This window comes from Phoenix dactylifera, chromosome 7 (genome assembly GCF_009389715.1).
Source record: "Phoenix dactylifera cultivar Barhee BC4 chromosome 7, palm_55x_up_171113_PBpolish2nd_filt_p, whole genome shotgun sequence".
Classification (NCBI taxonomy): domain Eukaryota; kingdom Viridiplantae; phylum Streptophyta; class Magnoliopsida; order Arecales; family Arecaceae; genus Phoenix; species Phoenix dactylifera.
Genome location: NC_052398.1, coordinates 260,079 through 278,294, shown reverse-complemented (window position 1 = coordinate 278,294; position 18,216 = coordinate 260,079). Strand labels below are relative to the sequence as shown.

The window sequence follows — 18,216 nt, the reverse complement described above, 5'->3', positions numbered from 1 at the left end:
TCTGCTCTACAAGATAAAACAACTTTGGCTCTGTTTTTTTTTCTTCTTTACTGTTTCTTTTTTTTTCCTTAAAGAACAACTTTCATTATTTTTTTAAAAAATAAAAATATTTTTTATGTTTTTTAAAAATAGATTTATATGTCTGATCTCATTCTCAACTTCATCGTCCTCATCCAATCATATCAGCTCTCCGAGCTTTACCGGCTATCTCTCCGTCTAATGCCGAGCTATCTCTCATCTTCAGTGATGTTACTGGTCTCATTTCTACTCCATTTTCCTCCATCATTTTCTTCCTTGTTCTCGACCATGTTATCAGCCCTATATGGTGTTCTTCTCCATCATTGTCGGCCACATCATCAGCTCTTATTGTTAAAAAAATAAAAAAAAAAGTGAACCTAATAGTTTTCTATTATTAAAAAATTTAGGAAAAATAAAAATAAAATTCTTATTTCTATTTTTTTTAAAAAAAGTAACAACGATGCCAAATGCAGCCATGGGGCTTTTTTTTATTAATTGGATAAGTTCTACCCTTGACATTTATATTTATTACCACATCCAAACCATCAATATTCAATTAGAAATTCATAATAGTGTTACAAGATGGGATTAGATAGATTGTTCGCACCATATAATGATTTAATAAAATGGGCGACAAGTTTATTGAGACTAATAGAACAATTAAATAGAAAAGCAATCAAAAAAATAAAGAGAATAGCAAAATCAAGAACCACAATACGAAGACTCTGATAAAAAACACAATGCTTAAACCTCCAAACAAAACAGGAACCGGTAGGGATACCTATTTCCCGAGATCATTGAATTTTGCAAAGGTCTTCCACATGGTCAAGCAAAGGCCTTTGCATATTCTTCAAGAAACTGATATCAAGAATCCAGGCTTGAAGAAACCAGCTGCAAACCCTTGGATCTAAATTTGCAAACGAAACAGAGATGCGATAAAAGGTACCTGTTTCTTGTCATCATTGATCTTTACATCGGCATATTTTCCAAGAAAGCGATATCAAGATTCAACCCTAAACCTCGACAATAGTACTAGTTTTAATGCGGCAATGCCGTTAGTTCAGCAGGTTCGCGACGCTGGGACTTACCTAGACGGAAGGCACGGCGCTTGAAACGAGGCGTTCCTGCGCCAGTCACGTATTCTCGAGGATCTCCCTGATGTTGGCCTCCTAAAAGGCCGTGATCCGAGGCCTCAAGATCGGGACGATCTCCGTGATCTTGCTCAAACTCCGGCACGTCCCTCCTGCCCGCTACCTCGAACCACGGTGCCGGCCACGCCTTCGCCTCCGGTATCCAAGCTCGCCAGCGGAGGGCGAGGCGGTGGAGATGGAGATCTTGGCCGCCGGATTGATGGTTGGGGGCGTAACCAACGGCGGAGCCCAGGCACCGCATGTGGAGCGGCTCGCCAAGGGAGGAGAGTATGGCGGACGCGAGGAATTTATAGAGGCAGTTGGGAGGCGGAGGCTAAGTCGGCAGCCCAGTTGCCGACACCATTTCAAATTACTTTATTATTTTTTTTTTTTGGAAAGAACCCGTCGAAAAAATATTTGCTAACCATCCCTCCAATAATTTCAAAATTACCTTTGAGTATCTGTGAAATTGATATTTTAACTCAAATCAAAACTGACATTTGAACCCTAAATGAACATCCAAGTTCCCTATTAGTTCTTATGTAGTACATCCTAGAGTATATGCAGTAGCATTTTTAATTTAAGATCCACATTTCATTTCATTCGTTTGATCGGTAGGCCTAAATGTTAGGCCCCTACCCTTATACATATTTTTATTTTGCTCCTACTTTTCATTTGCTAGGTAACGTTTGCAATTGAAATTCTAGTTTAGCATTATTAATTTGAAAATTTTAAGAAATGAGATTGACTCTAAAAATTATTTGATTTTGTTTCTTTTTTGGCTTTTGGTGATGCTAAACAATATAAAAGAAAAGAGGACAACCGGCAGAGCTTACATCCATGCAAGGCATTTTCTTGTGTAAAACAATCTAAAAGAGTGCAGAAATTGGAACAAGCTAAGATATTGCTAGATAGATCATAGATGTGATGCCAAAAAAGAAATTACAACAGGATATATTGCAGCAAATTTATTTAGAATGGCATTATTATCAATGCACACAAGTAAAGTTACCCAGAAAAATAAAAAGAAAAGCAATATAAAAGTTCGATGATTACAGTGTGGCCCTCTAACTCATAGAGCATTCAGGAGGAAGCCCCTGAGGGAACCTATGCACATCAGTGCAGTAGTTATAAATCATGTAGTTCTTCTGCACCCATCTGAGTCTCTCCAAACTGGTGGAATCAAGCGCTTGCCACATCCATGAGTGGTTAGCCAAAGAGCAGGAGGAGGTAGCAGAAGACCGCACACATCCATTAGCATTGAAGTTCCTAAATGATGCGGTGAAAGGCGCCTTGGACCAATCGGTCTTCACAAGCCCGCCTCTCGTGGCCCAGTCATCAGCATTCCACAGGCTCGAGTAGACCTTCATCGGCTGGTTCTTCGGGTATGGCACGCCAGCCGACTCTCTGTTTTTGAACTCTCTAATGGGTGTCCCATCCACATAGAAGCTAACATGATTGAAACCAAAGAAAGCATTAGAAACCAGAATGGCATAAAGAGTAATCCATTAAGGAAAATTTGTTCCACTGGTGTGTCGGATAAGTTACACAATATGTCTGGGATTCCAGACGACAGAGTAGTTATGGAAGTCCTTGGTGGGATCAAACCAGAGGTAGAACCGCATCTCCCTGTTCCCTTTCCCTTGGGTGTACACATTTGTATGGACTATATAAGGATCTCCACTAAGATTGCCGAGGAACTCGAAGTCAATCTCATCGTGTGCTGCCCCTTGCGACGATAGCTATAACGTAAAATTACAATTATTTCAGCCATTAATGTTAAATTTAATGGAAAAAGCTATAGGCCGTACGAAGCAAACATACATAGTAGGCGGTGACGGTTCCGGCAGAGTTTCCGGGGACAAGCTTGAGTTGCATATCGATCTTCCCGTACAGATACTCCTTCTTGGATTGGAAGCCCGAGCCCGAGGGCTTGTCAAGCGACAGCGTTAAGAGCTTGCCATTGTTGAGAATTTTGGCACGGCCGTCACCCCAAGTGATGTCGACGTCCTGGTAGAAGTTACCGGCGAAGGCGATGCTAGCCAAATAACTAGTTAATGCCAATAAGAGCAAGATGTTGCTCGCACTGGAAGAAGCAGAGGAGGCCATGGATGAAGTAGAGCAGTGATGGAAGTTTTTGAGCTGTGACATGCGAGCAAAGGAGTGTAAATGACTGAAAGAGAATGTAGTACTATTTGATAGGAGAGCAAGGTGATGTCTAGACACTAGTGATATATATAAACAGGGGGAGGGGGGAGGATTAAGGAAGGTTCCCCTGCAGTAAAAATTTCATCTCGATAGAATACCTGGCAAAATGAGCCGCCATAGCTCATCTTAGGCTATTTTTTAAATGAAGTCGGGAGGTACAGAGGAAGGGGGATGGATGTCCAAGTGCGCCGTCCGAGGCCATATATTTGTTTCACGGGTGGTTTTCCTCCAAATTCACCAACTCCCCGTCGCCAATGAGAGAGGAGGAATCTCGGGCCCGTGACGCCTGTGGCTTGTTAGTTCTCTGGATGTTAGCATCAGACAAGTATTTGATGATTGGCGATGATTACATTGCTTAACAATGGGATATGTGGTTGTGGATTAGATTAAGATGTCATTAGTCTCTATCCAAAACTTGGCCCCAGCGCACTAACTTGAATGAACCGGCCGACCCTGGACCGGACCTAGCCTTGCATTTGAGATGAATCGAGCCAATTTAATATTCTAATGTTGTGTGGGATTCATATGAGTCCACCATGCCCCGTTCCTGCTAAATTGAATCGAATGTATTGCATGGTATTTTCTTTTAACTTTTCCTCAAAATATAAATTAGTTCCTCGTCGTAAGCAAGCTGTGTTGGAAAACAAAATTGAAAACGGCACCTAATCACCTATTTACAACCAAATAACAACTTTTTTCTTTTTTTTAAAACAAAATTCTTTTTGATTTTCTTTATGCAATTAAATTGTAGAAAAATTTCATATTCTTTTTCATTAGTGAAAAATTTTATTTTTATTTTACCTTCTTAAAAATCAAAACATAAGTAAAAATGATGGATTTTTCAGAGAACTATATAGCTTTAAATAAAAAGAAACTTTTTGTAGGGACGACTTCTTATAGAATTTGCCAAGAAGCATTAACTTTATTTATGGTTTTCTGCACTCCTGCATGGAGATCAAAACCGCAAATATGCATGAACCACAAACAAACATGTCTGTTTCCTTAGATAGACCCATATGGAATACATATTTGGCCTCCAAATCAATGGCTCTTGATGCACTAATTTATGTTTTTAGCTAATTTTCATTTTACAGGTGCATTCGGTGCTCAAATCTATAATATAGACATAACTCGCATGTCATTTATGGAATAACATCTTGTCTTACAACCACATCTCTAGCCAACCATGTTTCATTCCAATCTTAATCAATTCATGTGCAAGCATCTTCTTGTTTATACCATTTTTGTTTCTGTATGTGCGTGCGTGCGTGCGTGCGTGTGTGTGAGGAGTCGCCTTTCTATAGACGTGTGATATCCTCATAAGAATATCCTCGTCCAAAAGCCTGTGAATATCGTAGAAAAGCGAACTAGAGCCATCCCCGACTCCTCAGAAAAAAAAAAAGAAAAAGAAAAAAAAAGAGGGAGTGTCTTCTTTTTTATACTTAAAGAAATATATATAAATACATATAAAGGATACATATTTGGCCTCCAAATCAATGGCTCTCTTGATGCATTAATTTATGCTGCGTCTAGCTGATTTTCATTTTTTAGGTGCATCCGGTACTTAAATCTATAATATAGACATAACTTGCACGTCGGAATAACATCTTGTCTTACAACCACATCCCTAGCCAACCATGTTTCATTCCAATCTTAATCAATTCTTGTACAAGCATCTTCTTGTTTATACCTTTTCTTTCTTTTTCTTTTTTTTTGTGAGGAGTCGCCTTTCTATAGACTTGCGATATCCTCAAAAAAGCATCCTCGTCCAAAAGCCTGTGAATATCATAGAGAAGCGAACTAGAGCCATCCCCGACTCCTCACAAAAAAAAAAAGAAAAAAAAAGAGGGAGTGTCTTCTTGTTTATACTTAAAGAAATATATATAAATACATATAAAGGATACCATGAAATGAAAAATTATAATGCATTCGTATCTGTATGTACGATCGTTATTACATCAGAATAAAGTCACCAAGCATATATGATTAACTACAGTGTAAAAAACTTTTCTACAAGTATAAAGAAATTTGGAAATCAAGTCTTGGGACCGCCGAAGAGGAGAACTAGGAATGCAAGCACTCGGGTGGGAGGCCCTGAGGAAAGCGCTTCACATCAGTGCAGTAGTTGTAGACCATGTAGTTCTTCCGCGCCCATCTCACCCACTTCTGGCTTGCTGCGTCCAGTTCTTGGTCAAACCAACCATTGCCGGTAGACCCAGAGCCAGCAGTAGTTGTCCGGCGGCCGCAGCTAGATTTTCCTGACGACCAAATGCATGCATTTGCCTGAAAATTCCTAAACGATGCGGTGAACGGCGCCTTACTCCAATCAGTCTTGACGAGCCCGCCTCTCGTGGCCCAGTTCTCGGCGTCCCACAGGCTCGAGTATAGCCTCATGGGCTGTTTCTCAGGGAATGGCACCCCAATCGCCTCATTGTTCTTGAAAACTCTGATAGGAATTCCATCCACCAAGATGCTGAATTGAAGGCAAACCAATTCACTTGTGAGTGGCTGGCAGTTACATTAATGAGAAGCATCAATAGCTAATGTTCCTTATGAGTTCATAGGGATACAATGACTCACATGACGTTCAATGGGTTCCATAGGACAGAGTAGGTGTGGAAGTCCTTGGTAGGATCAAACCAGAGGTAGAATTGCTGCTCCCTGTTCCCTTTCCCTTGGGTGAACACATTGGTGTGGAGGATGTACGGGTCTCCGCTAAGGTTGCCAAGGAATTCGAAGTCGATCTCGTCGTGATTCGGCCCTTGAGACGAGAGCTGCAGCATTTGAATTTGTATCAAAACATTGGTTATAAGTCCATTTGTTAGCTATGGTTTAGAAGGGCCAGCATGGTAACAAGACTTACATAATAGGCAGTGACGGTGCCGGCGGAGTTTCCAGGGACGAGCTTGATCTGCATGTCGATCTTTCCGAAGAGATACTGGTTCTTGGATTGGAAACCGGATCCCGAGGCCTTGTCAAGCGATAGCGTAAGGAGCTGACCATCGTTGAGGATCTTAGCACGGCCATCGCCCCAAGTGATGTCGAAGTCTTGGTAGAAGTTGCCACCATGGGCACCAACCATCAAAGAGGCTGCTGATAGAAGGGCTAAGAGCGAGGTAAAGAGACCCCACCGAGAACAAGAGCGAAGAGAAGAAGACATGTTGGTCTAAGAGTGGTTCAAGAAAGAGGGGATGCGTGAGTGATTGCCGGAGCCGTGGGATTGTGGATTTGTAAGTACGCTGTGGTGAGTTTATATAGAGACTGTGAGAGGGAGAAAGGAGAAGCCCGTGAAGAGAGGCAACAGCTGGCTGGCGGACGTTCAAGTTTGAAGGAGTTCGAAGTGTTTGACCAGAGCGCTGGTTTTGTGCTTTCCGCGTGGGGTTGTTATGTAGTGGAGGTGGAGTCTATCTCTAGATTGTGAACGAGAAGGGTGTTTGGTTTTGGCTTGCCAAGCAGCCATCTTTGATTTCCCACCCTCAAAATGGTTTAGGACCGAAACTTCCACACCCTCAAAATGGTTTAGGACCGAAGCTTCCACAAAGTGGGCAAAGAGCTATGGGCCGTCCACGCGTGGGGATTCATGATGCTGGTTTGGTTAAAAGTTTCAACCGGAGGCTAATTGTGGACATTTAATCTAAACAAAGAGTTCTAATCTCCTTATCGCTTCTCTAACCTATCATGCTCCGAACCAATCATCCAAGGTCGACCACGTGATATGACCCTATGAAAACTAAAGCAACGTCCTAATTAAGATCATACAAGGCCTAACGAACAAAATTCTAAAAACACCAAATAAGTCATAAAATTGTTCCCCTATATAACACAATTTTACAATTATGATTACCAAAAACTTTGCTTGATATTTTCTTGTCTAAAATATTGTTCTTTTATAGAACCAAGTCCAATATTAGAATAAAAATTATAAATTGGAAATTAACAGTCTAGAATCCTAGGGTTAAGTATGGATCCATCACTAGGTCTTTCGGGTCCTTTCTACCGATCACTTGGATCAACTAGAGAGACAAAAGAGAAAGAAAGGATAAGTAAGAGAGGAAAGAGAAAAAGAGAAAAAAAAGAGAGAAAATTGGGAGGTATGAAAGCGATCTCTCTCTCTATCTCAAAATAGAAGAAGGCCGAGGAGGCTCCGTCCAAGTGGTGGCAGTGAAGGCAGCCCAGTCTAGATGGCAGCAGGTAAGGCTAGTTTTTGGCTGCAGCATCACCAATGACGATGGTTGGCCAACGAAGAGGAAATGGGAGGAAGAATAAGAAGAAAACAGAGGATTGGGGGTGGGGTGGGGTGTGTGGTTTCAACCCTTTTCTTTCCTCCCCCTTCCTCCCTTTTTTTTTAAATTCATGACCGGCTCATTGGCCAACAGTCTACAAATAACCAAACAGCAACTGGCACTAGAGGAGTACCAGATTGTCGGTGACTGAGGTTAAAATATAAGAAAAAATTCTCAAAACAGAAAAGACCCTATTCAAAGGCAACCCAGCAACTCCCCAGTCCTAATTAAGGTGAAACGACAACCATAAGATCGGAAAGAGAGGAGAAGAAGGGCTTAAGTTCATTACCTAAATCTAAAGAGGTCTTGCAGCCGGGTCGATGGAGAAATCCAAAGAAATCTCACCCAAAAAGCTTGAAATCAATGGCAAGTTAAATAAGGATTTGGTTTAAAATTACTTAGAGGAGGAGAGGCTTCTTCTTTTATAGAGATGATATGGGGCTTCACGTGAGTTCGCCAGCCCTAAATCTCATGATTTCCAACAGAATTAGAAGAGAAAAAGTCTCCTATCAAGAGTCTTCCTCTCTGCCCTGCATGTGCGAGGCATGACCACCAAAGGCAGTCCAAGCCTAGTACATCTTAGGCCAAACCAGTTTCAAGTTGGGTCATTGCATAAGCTTTCTTCATATTATATCGCCCATTCCTGAGAGCTACTTGTAGAGACTCATTTCACAGTGGGCGTGGTCCGGCCTGGTTCGGCCTGGGTCGGTCGTTTCGGCCACTAAATGTGTGCCCGCACGTGAGAGTCTTCTTCCTCTCCAAGTCTGCCAGGAAAGGAGTGTTTAAGGGCACATTAAACTCTGGTAAAGTCTAGAAAATTCATCTATAAAAGCTTTCCCTCTTCCTTCTAACTATCTTGCCCTCAAACCTTGATCAACCATTGTAAAATAGTGTCAAGTTCTTCTTGATTTTTCATTCAGATTTCTCGGCAAGTTACTGTCCACATCTCACCAGAAAAGAGGTGATTAACCTCGAACCCTTCTTCCATCCTTTTCTAGTTCTGTGGTCTTCATCATCACTTGGAATAGCTCCAGCAAGTTGCCGGATTTGGTTGCAAGTTGGCTACTCTGTTCCATGTTCATCTCCCCTATTTTTCTTTTTTCCTCCTTTCCATCCGACTGATCATTATCGTCATCGCCAGAAACCATGCTCAGGTCACCAAGGGTCGCGACTGCTATCACCGCTGCTGGGGGTCGCTGCTGGGAGTGCAACCAGCAAGAGAACCGTGGTTCCATCTCTCTTGCTTTCTCTCCCTCTTGTCTCTCTTGCCTTCTCTTTCTCTCTCTCTTTTGCTCTCTCTCTCCTCTGTTTCTTCATCACTCTCTCTTTCTAGATATTTTATGGACTAGTGGAGGGTCCAAGTATCTAGGCAAACCCAGGTTGATCAGGTAGACCTTAGGAGGGGTCTTAGGCTGGCATTATATGGCCATGTGTTCAAGCAGTCAATGTTAAAATTTAATATCATTCCTTCCATATTTTCATACCATTGATCATGGTTGATGTGGTCACTCTAATGATTAGGCCTGATCTTGTAATGGGACAATCATTTAGGCAAGAAGGTGTTGAACAGACTACTTTGCCTCCGAGTTTATAGATTAAGGAGAGGATCAGTGTATCCAATGTTTGAGTCTGTCATCGATAGAGGTAAGAAGTCTTATACATAATAACATATATGGATAATATGTATTTTGTAACATATGTCGATGATTTGAAATTTGTACCTTTTACTGTAAGATTGTTGATTTATTTCTGACATGGTTCTATAAATATATTTTTTTATTATATAGACATATCAAATATCGATGATTATATTTACTTAAATTATGGTTTTGCTTGTTGGGATATGATGCTGATTATTTTAGAATTTGGACATAAAATATAATATAAATTTATATTTTTTTGATATAGATGAAATTGAATGATTTGAGTGATGAATAAAAAAGATTTGGACTAAATATATTATGAATTGCCAGTCACGGGCTGAATTGTGACACACTAGATTGCATCGTGGGTCGAAGTGCGGATATCTTGGATTGCTACCACGGGCCAAAGCACAGATATTTTGGTTTGCCACTATAGGCCAAATCGTAGATATTTTGGTTTGCCACCATGGACTGAAGCATGAAATTATGGTTTGCTAATTATGGACTGAAGCATAACCATGAATAGTCCAACTCAGAAAGATAATGGTTGATTGAAAATTTGGATAAAAAAATGAAAGATTAAAAATATAAAACCATTGTATGATAATATCTTTCATGTTTTTTGGAATGGATTATATATTTAATGACATACATCTATGATGCATATTTATATAAATTTTATCAAGCTATGTGGAATAATCGGTATGGAGTTTTACGTACAATTTTTGTCTGCATATCGATATGATTTATTGTTAATTTCTATTTTAAATTTACTATATCTATATTAGTGTGAGTGTGTGAAATTCCTACTGGATCATAGAGCTCACACCACATCTTCTCTTCATCTTTCAGAGTCGCAGAATGCGTAGTTTAGGATGGGTTGGGCATGCAGCACGAGCATCAAAGTTATAACTTAGTTAGTTAGTATACTTTCTAATACTGATAAACATCTAAAAATTTATTTAAATTAATATAATTGAACAAGTTGGTTACTTGATCATAGGAAATTTGTTTAGTTGGATTAATTGGTTAATTGTAGAGTTATTTGATATTTGTTTATCTTAGGTCTTGCATGATCTTTAGGACATCGCTTTAGGGCTTATGCGGCTGTAACACGTGGCCGACCTAAGTGATGGGTTCGGGGCATAACACTATACCCCTTAAAACATTGTAAATCAGCATCATTGGATCCTTATATAGTAACTATGGTAATTCAGTAAAATATGGTCAAAACCTAAGTCCATGTTAGGCTTACCAAATTTGAGAAAAGAGAGAAAAAGATAATCCAACCAAACCTAATAGGTGATTTTTGGTACGAGAATCAACTTGTCAACTTGGTATGACTATTTCTAGTTTAGCTACGGATCCACAAAGCTGTGTCATTCTGAATTTTAACAACGACTATGATGTCAGCCATATTGAACGTAGAACCGTCAGACTAGACTTTACACGACCGTAGGCCATGGTTTTTGTTGGAAATTTATGCAGTTCTCTTCATTCAGATTGCAGATCCTAGTCAAGATGGGTTGCGTAATTATGGGACAACTCATATTTATGCTTAAATGGTTCATCTCAGGCTTTATATATATATATATATATATATATATATATATATCAAGCCTGAGAAGTTTCAAAACCACGAGGAACTGGAAAAGTTTCTTTTATATGCACCCTTATTGTGGCCTCACAGGGCTCTGGTGATTCGAACTCATTTTACTCCACTTATATATAAGAATAGTGTACCTGTTTGAAAAAGATTAATTAAAAATCACATTGGTCGAATGATCTTTAGCACTCTATTGGATCGTTGGAGCTGGAAGATCTTGCACAAAATGCAATACAAGTAAAAATATTAATATTTTGTATCCTTTACTGGTGTATGGACTAGTTATAAAGCAATGCTAGGGAACTTGTCTTTTTCTTTCAATAATCACGTCATCATCATCTATTGAAAGAAAAAAGTATTAAGCATAAGTAGAAAGCTATTATTAGAATTTTGAATAATATTTACTGCTGCCCCATATCTCAGAGACTAATTCTTCTAGTGCACTGTACAAGCACATCAATAAAGTCTGTCCGAGGTAACCACTTAAACTTTGGATAAGATGTTTGGGTTGGAAATGTTTCATTCTCGTAATTATTTGATTCCCTTTATCGAAGGGTAGCTGAAGGCAATGTTTCAATGGCTTTGCAATATTGGAGAAGATGTACATGGAATGTTAAGGTGAAAAATTTGTCCTTAATCACAGCAAGAGTGCACAGAACCCGAGTAGCTTAGTGGACTTCATCTAATCATCAGGCCTTCAAGAGTAGGGAATGTAGTGGTTTGGAAGCTAACTTCAAATGGCGAGTATTCAGTGAAATCTTACCATTAATTCATTAACAACGGTGGTCTCGCTTGTACTTTCTGTAATTCTCTTTGGAAAGCTGGTGTTCCTCGGAAGATATAGTTGTTCATGTGACTTGACATTAAAAAATGCACTCGCATAGGCAAGGCGTTGGCAAGAAAAAGATGGGCAATAAATTTAGGATGCAATCTTTGTGGAGCAAGCGTGGAATTTACTGGTTATGTATTCCTTCGTTGCCCTTCACTAGAAGCTCATAGTTAGTGTTAATGCTAGAATTCGAACTGAGACCGGTCATAGCCCGAGCTGCATAGAGGTTGGCCTGTACCAAGGTAAAGACAGATCGGCTAAAAGCTAAAGAGTAACTTTAAGATGTTGAAGGACCAATGTCACCGCTCTGGAAGGCGAGTAAGACTTACAAGGAAGCCCACTTGCTAGAATGTTTCTAGCGGGGAACCTCTGATGCTTCAGTAAAAATCCAAAGCAATAATGGTAGAAAAAGAGAGAGTCAGAGTGCTCGAGAGAGGTAGAGCTTGAGAATGCTTATTCGAGGGTCCTCCGGTTACTCCTACATATAGGTAGGAGTGAGTATCCATTATTTTATTTGTCGAGAGGCAACAATAATTGTATGGTGATAGGTGGCCTCATTTGTTTAATGCATAGTAATGGCTCCTTGCAACATATCCACAATGTTAATTACGCCGATTATATATTATGGTTGAGTTGGAGCAACCATTGCTGAAATTATGATTGCAAGTCCTTCAATGATCCCTGGTGTTACTCTAAGGCTGGACCGACCAACATAATACGTCAACCAATTCCAGGTCATTCATCTCAATTAAGACTGAGGTCGGAAAGATTGGACCATTCGAGATCATGATGACCAATATTTACCCCATCGGCTAGCTTTGAAGAATTATTGCAGGTCAAAGGATGGCCACCCTCTTATCTCTCTGGAAGTGCTGGAGAAAAGCGGATTGAATCAAAAATTAGAAGAGCCAATTGTCCGGAAAGAAACGTATGGGCATTTTTGCTAAAGAAATCCTCCATTATCACTGTTCTGAAAAACTTTCTTCAATCATTTCATCTTTGGGTAACCTTTGTAATGCTAAAGCTGAGGTAGGCCACCAGCTGATCTCACAAACTCTCTCATAGCTTGCAAAACCTTCAGAGACTTGAGTCCTTTTATTAAGCTTGCTTCTATTGTACTTCCTTTTTAGTCTTGTTTTCATTTCTCCTCTGTTGGACGCTTAAGACAAGCTTTCTCCCGTGTCTCAAATTCTTTTCCATTCAAAAAGAATAAAATTTTCTCGAGCGTCCTTGAAATTGATTAGCTAGGTCTGATCAACTTGATTTGAATTTGAGACACAGATGGAGTTCTAAGTCTTGTGAGATTGATTTTTAATCCGTGGGTCTAGGTATTGCCGTATTGGTAATGAGTTAATATTTGTTAGAGAGGAGAAGACCCGGTCCAAATTCCTGAGAACATACCAAGAGTTGAACCTGAAATCTTTACTCCTCAAATAAGGGGATGCGACCATTTGTAAGCCCAATTTACATCTACCTGACATTTTTTTTTGTCCATGAGACCACTTGCATTGCATCAATTCCTCTATTATGGATCAGAATATAAACAAATAACAAAATATTATCCACAAGCGTGACAAAATAGAGTACATAAACAACCGAGATAATAAAAGAAACACCGTGCTCTCTCAGAAGGAACCAAATCAACGACGCCTGCACTCAGGAGGCGGACGAGGGAATCGCTTCCGATCAGAACAATAGTCATAAATCATATACTTCCTCCGCACCCATCTCATCCTCCGGTATTTCGTCGCATCCAGCTCCTCGTTCCACCACGCTTTCTTCGCAGCCGAGGAGGCTTCAGATTTCCCCGGCGGGCACCAAGAGTTGCCGGCAGACCAAACACAGGCATCAGCATTGAAGTTTCTGAAAGATGCGGTGAACGGTGCTTTAGTCCAGTCGGCCTTCACGGCGCCGCCCATCGTCGCCCAGTCGTCGGCGTTCCACAGGGTCGAGTACACCTTCATGGGCTGGTTCTTGGGGAACGCCACCCCTCTCCACTCAAGATTCTTGAAGTCTCTTATCGGAATGCCATCAACCGCGAAGCTGATCCGAAGATATAAATTAATTTTAATGTTGAAAGAACAAGGCCATTGTGGCTAATAAGAAAGCTAGCAAATTAATTACAAGGTTCGTATAGACTTACATGACATGCTGCGGATTCCATGTGATGGAGTAGGTGTGGAAGTCCTTGGTGGGATCAAACCACAGGTAGAACTGCTGCTCCCTGTTGCCCTTCCCTTGGGTGAACACATTGGTGTGGACAATGTACGGTTGGCCGCTGACATTGCCGAGGAACTCGAAGTCTATCTCATCATGAGTCGGCCCTTGCGAGCTCAACTGCACGAAAACATGAACAAAAATGCATCAGATGTTAGCTATTATATATGCAGGAGACTTTGAATATATATAACGGTATAAAATGTTTGATGATAGGTGATGATAAAGGTTTACGTAGAAGGTGGTGACCGTGCCGGCCGAGTTGCCGGGTATGAGCTTGATCTGCATCTCCAATTTGCCAAAGAGATACTCGTTCTTGGATTCGAAGCCCGAGCCTGAGTATTTGTCGAGAGACAGGGTGAGGAGATGGCTATTGATGATCTTGCCACGCCCGTCGCCCCACGAAACTTTGCAATCTTTATAGAAGCTGCCACCATGTGCCATGGCCAGCATGGAGGAAAGAGCGAGCAGGGAAGCTAAAAGCATGGCCATGGGAGATAAGGTGGGAGAAGAGGAGGGAGAATTGGAGGTTGTGGGGATTTTGGTTTTTGTTTTTTGATGGAGATAAATGGTTTCATAGGCGTATTAATAATTAATTTATAGGTGAAATATAGAAGCGTCCAGGAAGGATTGAGCGTGTGATTCGTCATTCGATTTTTGAGCGCTGAAATAAAGAGAGCAGCCTGGAAGCAACTGAATCCGCGTCTTCGGCTATGGGCTTTGTCCGGTTTCCATCGGTTTCCGGTGCCAAATACCAGCAGCATGCTTAGGCAAGCCTTCCTCATTTTTTTTAAAAAAAAACTTCTAATCAGCACTTCTATTTTTAGTAGAACCGAATACAGGTCGGATACTAATATATTTATATTTATATATTTTATTTGATAAATATAAATACGGATACGGATGTTAGTCGAATATAAAAATTTATATCCATATTTATTTTAAATAGATAAAAATACGAGTCGGATACTGAAAGTATGGATATAAATATAGATATAAATTGGATAATTAAATTTTATGACCATATAATCAAAGATATTACTAAGTGGATGATAAATCAAGCTAACATCATGTTAATATGGTCATCTATTTTTTTAAAAAAAGTTCATAAGTGTTATATAAAATTAAATAGGGTTAGCAATAGAATCAATTTTTTGGATACGGATCGAATAGTTGTCTATCCATATCCATATCCATTTTTTTTTAACGGATATGGATATTAGTCGGATGCTCAAATTTCTATTCATATTCGGATAGATTTGGATATGAAAACAGATCCAGACAGATATTATCCAATTCACTTTCGTCCTAACTTGGGTTAATAATCTAACAATACCCTAGGCATTGGCAGTGTCCGCTCATCCACCAGCTCCCTCTAATTATAAAGTTAGGAAAGTTATGGAAATGATGCTATAAGCTAGCCTTGAAAAAAATGTGTATCTCTAGCTATAAATTAGTATCCTTGGATTCTAAATTGTAAGAGATAGCTTCCTTGGATTCTCATGTTAAACTCTGGACATATCTATGCATGAAGTAATTAAGCCATGGATGCAATTATTAGCCAATATAGGATGATTTCCTATTGGTTCTTAATTTTGTATGGCAAAGTCATGGTTGCTATGATATTTCTAATAATCTTAAGAACTTCTTGCATGAAGTATGATGTTAATTATGTCTATCTCAAGAGTCTAATGACAGAGGGAAACCACCTTTTGGTGTTCCTGAGAAAAGGAGGGGGGAAAGGACACAGATTTTAAGCAGAACTAGCAACTCGTCTGATTTGCAGGTGAGGGACGTGAGCATTGTGGTTCCGGTATCCAAAGCTAGCTTTGCTAAAGACCAGCTGTTTGCGTGTCCACTTCGACTACAAAGCACGTATAAAGAGCGTGTGATTTGTAGGCAAAGCTTTTGTTCAGCGGCAATGTAACATATGATATAATTTTGGTGCAATGCATCAGGGGAACAAGGCTAGATTTGATATAGTTTTGGTTTTATTAGTAAATTTCAGGTCTCTATTAAGAACTTAAAAGATGTTCCTACGTGACCACTGACAAAGGAAAATATTACAATGGCCACCCATCTTAGATGTAAAGAAATTATTTTATCTGCATTACTTGATTAATTTTTTTACTAACTTTCTCATCCTTAAAGGAAGAAAAATAAGAAGTGACAAATTAGCATTCAAAACTAGTGTAGACATACGCTTGATCTTAATTTGACAATCTTTTCCATTTGTTTGCACCTTTAGCATGTTTTTGAACAAAGAAAGCTCATGAAATGTCGAGGTCGCAGGCTGAGGTGAGCTATATTCACTTGTTGGTCATGACTTGACTTCAGAAATAACAAAGAATTTATGAACTGAGTTTATTGACAACCTCAAAGTTGATCGACACTTTGATCCTATTTGAACCGTATTTAGATTTACAATTCAGGCTCTCATTCCCAATTGTCGGACTAGTAGGGTGGAATTCCCTTTCAAATCGAGATTGGTTCGGTCTGAGTTACCTAGCCTCCAAGTTCAAATACATAACCTTGAACAAAACCTTAACGAGTTCAACCAAGTCCATTCAGGTTCAATCAACTTGAATTGAATTCGACTAAACTCACATCACTTCCTTTGAAAAACAAAAAACACAAAACACAAAAAAGCAAATTCACAGCTTACAGAGATTTCAAGCCTGTCTTAGCCCATGGGTCTACAAATCGAGTATGAGTTGGATCCATACCAGATCAGATATGGATCAGATGATCTGGGTCTAAGCTCTAACGCCAGCATGAGACGATTCTTATGGATCACAATAAAAATGAATGAAATATTTTTAAATCACAATCATAATATAAATAGAGTAAATATTGAAACAAGAAAAACTCTTAACTACTTAATTTTGGCATGCATGGGGACATATGCTCTCCAAAAACTAAACAGTGAGCCAAATCAAAGACGCCTGCACTCAGGAGACGACCGACGAGGGAACCGCTTCCGATCAGCACAGTAGTCATAAATCACATACTTCCTCTGCACCCATCTCATCCTCCGGTACCTCATCGGACTCAGCCCGTCCGTCCACCAAGCCTCGTTAGCTGAAGCCGGAGCCTTCGATCTCCCCGACGAGCACCGAGACCTGCCCGAAGACCAGACGCAGGCATCGGCGTTGAAGTTCCGGAAGGATGCCGTGAACGGTGCCTGGGTCCAATCGGTTTTCATCGACCCACCCATCGTGGCCCAGTCGTCGGCGTTCCACAGGCTCGAGTACACCTTCATGGGTTGGTTCTTCGGGAATGGCACCCCTCTCGACTCCAGATTCTTGAAGTCTCTCAGTGGAATGCCGTCGACTGCAAAGCTGAGAAGAGATCGAAGCATGTCGATGTTAATAATATACATAAGGCTGTCATGGTTAATGGTACGCATCAATTAATTGGAGCTTGCTAAGTAGCAAACTAGGAGGTTGAAAGTAGACTTACATAACGTGTTGTGGATTCCATATGATAGAATAGGTGTGAAAATCCTTGGTTGGATCAAACCACAGGTAGAACTGCTGCTCCCTATCGCCCTTCCCTTGGGTGAATACATTGGTGTGGACGACATAAGGTTGGCCGCTAACGTTACCGAGGAACTCGAAGTCGATCTCGTCATGTGCCGGCCCTTGCGAGCGTAACTTCAGAAAATACGTACAGACAAAATTCATCAGTTATTAGTATGTGAACCTGTAAGAAGATAAGCTATCGATAATAAGGTGGTGATAAAAGCTTACGAAAAAGGTGGTGACCGTGCCGGCCGAGTTGCCGGGTATAAGTTTGATCTGCATCTCAATCTTGCCATAGAGATACTCGTTCTTGGATTCAAAGCCCGAGCCGGAGTATTTGTCCATGGAGAGGATGAGGAGCTGGTCATTGATGATCTTGCCACGCCCATCGCCCCATGCGACTCTGCAATCTTGGTAGAAGTTGCCACCATGGGCTATGGTTAGGAAGGAGGAAATAGCTAGCATAGAAACTAGTAGCATCGCCATGGGAGATGCTGGAGAAGAGGAGGGAGACATGGTAGGGGACAGTGCTGGGGGAATTGCAGCTTCTTGGGATTTTTGTTTCCTTTTGGTGGACAGGCTTGGGTCCAAAGGCGTATTTATAGGTGAATTGAACGCAAGAGTGCAACTCTATGACTAGTCCAGTTTTCGTTTCTTGTGTTCACGTGCCAGCAATGTGCTTAACCAAGCCTTCACCGCATTTTAACTTCTTAATAAATGACGGTGTTGCTCTTTGCTTCTTTTTTTAAGAAAAAAAA

The 18,216-nt window shown here is 40.4% G+C and overlaps 4 protein-coding genes across 5 annotated transcripts; all 4 read right to left on the bottom strand.

Moving 5' to 3' along the window:
- Positions 1–2,073: 2,073 nt before the first annotated feature.
- Positions 2,074–3,354, bottom strand: LOC103714082 (xyloglucan endotransglucosylase/hydrolase 2-like). The gene is made up of 3 exons (XM_008801217.3): positions 2,973–3,354; positions 2,697–2,890; positions 2,074–2,597 (listed from the first exon to the last, which is right to left on the bottom strand). The coding sequence occupies exons 1-3, from the start codon at positions 3,297–3,299 to the stop codon at positions 2,216–2,218; spliced, it is 903 nt and encodes a 300-aa protein (XP_008799439.3). The 5' UTR covers positions 3,300–3,354; the 3' UTR covers positions 2,074–2,215.
- A 1,877-nt stretch (positions 3,355–5,231) lies between these two features.
- Positions 5,232–6,567, bottom strand: LOC103714083 (probable xyloglucan endotransglucosylase/hydrolase protein 23). The gene is made up of 3 exons (XM_008801218.4): positions 6,220–6,567; positions 5,937–6,130; positions 5,232–5,829 (listed from the first exon to the last, which is right to left on the bottom strand). The coding sequence occupies exons 1-3, from the start codon at positions 6,514–6,516 to the stop codon at positions 5,421–5,423; spliced, it is 900 nt and encodes a 299-aa protein (XP_008799440.2). The 5' UTR covers positions 6,517–6,567; the 3' UTR covers positions 5,232–5,420.
- A 6,662-nt stretch (positions 6,568–13,229) lies between these two features.
- On the bottom strand, positions 13,230–14,456 carry LOC108511548 (xyloglucan endotransglucosylase/hydrolase 2-like). Of its 2 annotated transcripts, XM_026807288.2 has the most exons (4): positions 14,169–14,420; positions 13,861–14,054; positions 13,561–13,760; positions 13,230–13,491 (listed from the first exon to the last, which is right to left on the bottom strand). In XM_026807288.2, the coding sequence occupies exons 1-4, from the start codon at positions 14,418–14,420 to the stop codon at positions 13,358–13,360; spliced, it is 780 nt and encodes a 259-aa protein (XP_026663089.2). In that variant the 3' UTR covers positions 13,230–13,357. The 2 variants fall into 2 exon arrangements, with proteins under 2 accessions (XP_026663089.2, XP_017699983.2); XM_017844494.3 differs by having other exon boundaries at positions 13,230–13,760; positions 14,169–14,456.
- Positions 14,457–16,748: 2,292 nt separating this feature from the next.
- Positions 16,749–18,038, bottom strand: LOC103714121 (xyloglucan endotransglucosylase/hydrolase protein 22-like). The gene is made up of 3 exons (XM_017844500.2): positions 17,687–18,038; positions 17,397–17,590; positions 16,749–17,275 (listed from the first exon to the last, which is right to left on the bottom strand). The coding sequence occupies exons 1-3, from the start codon at positions 17,972–17,974 to the stop codon at positions 16,870–16,872; spliced, it is 888 nt and encodes a 295-aa protein (XP_017699989.2). The 5' UTR covers positions 17,975–18,038; the 3' UTR covers positions 16,749–16,869.
- Positions 18,039–18,216: the final 178 nt, after the last annotated feature.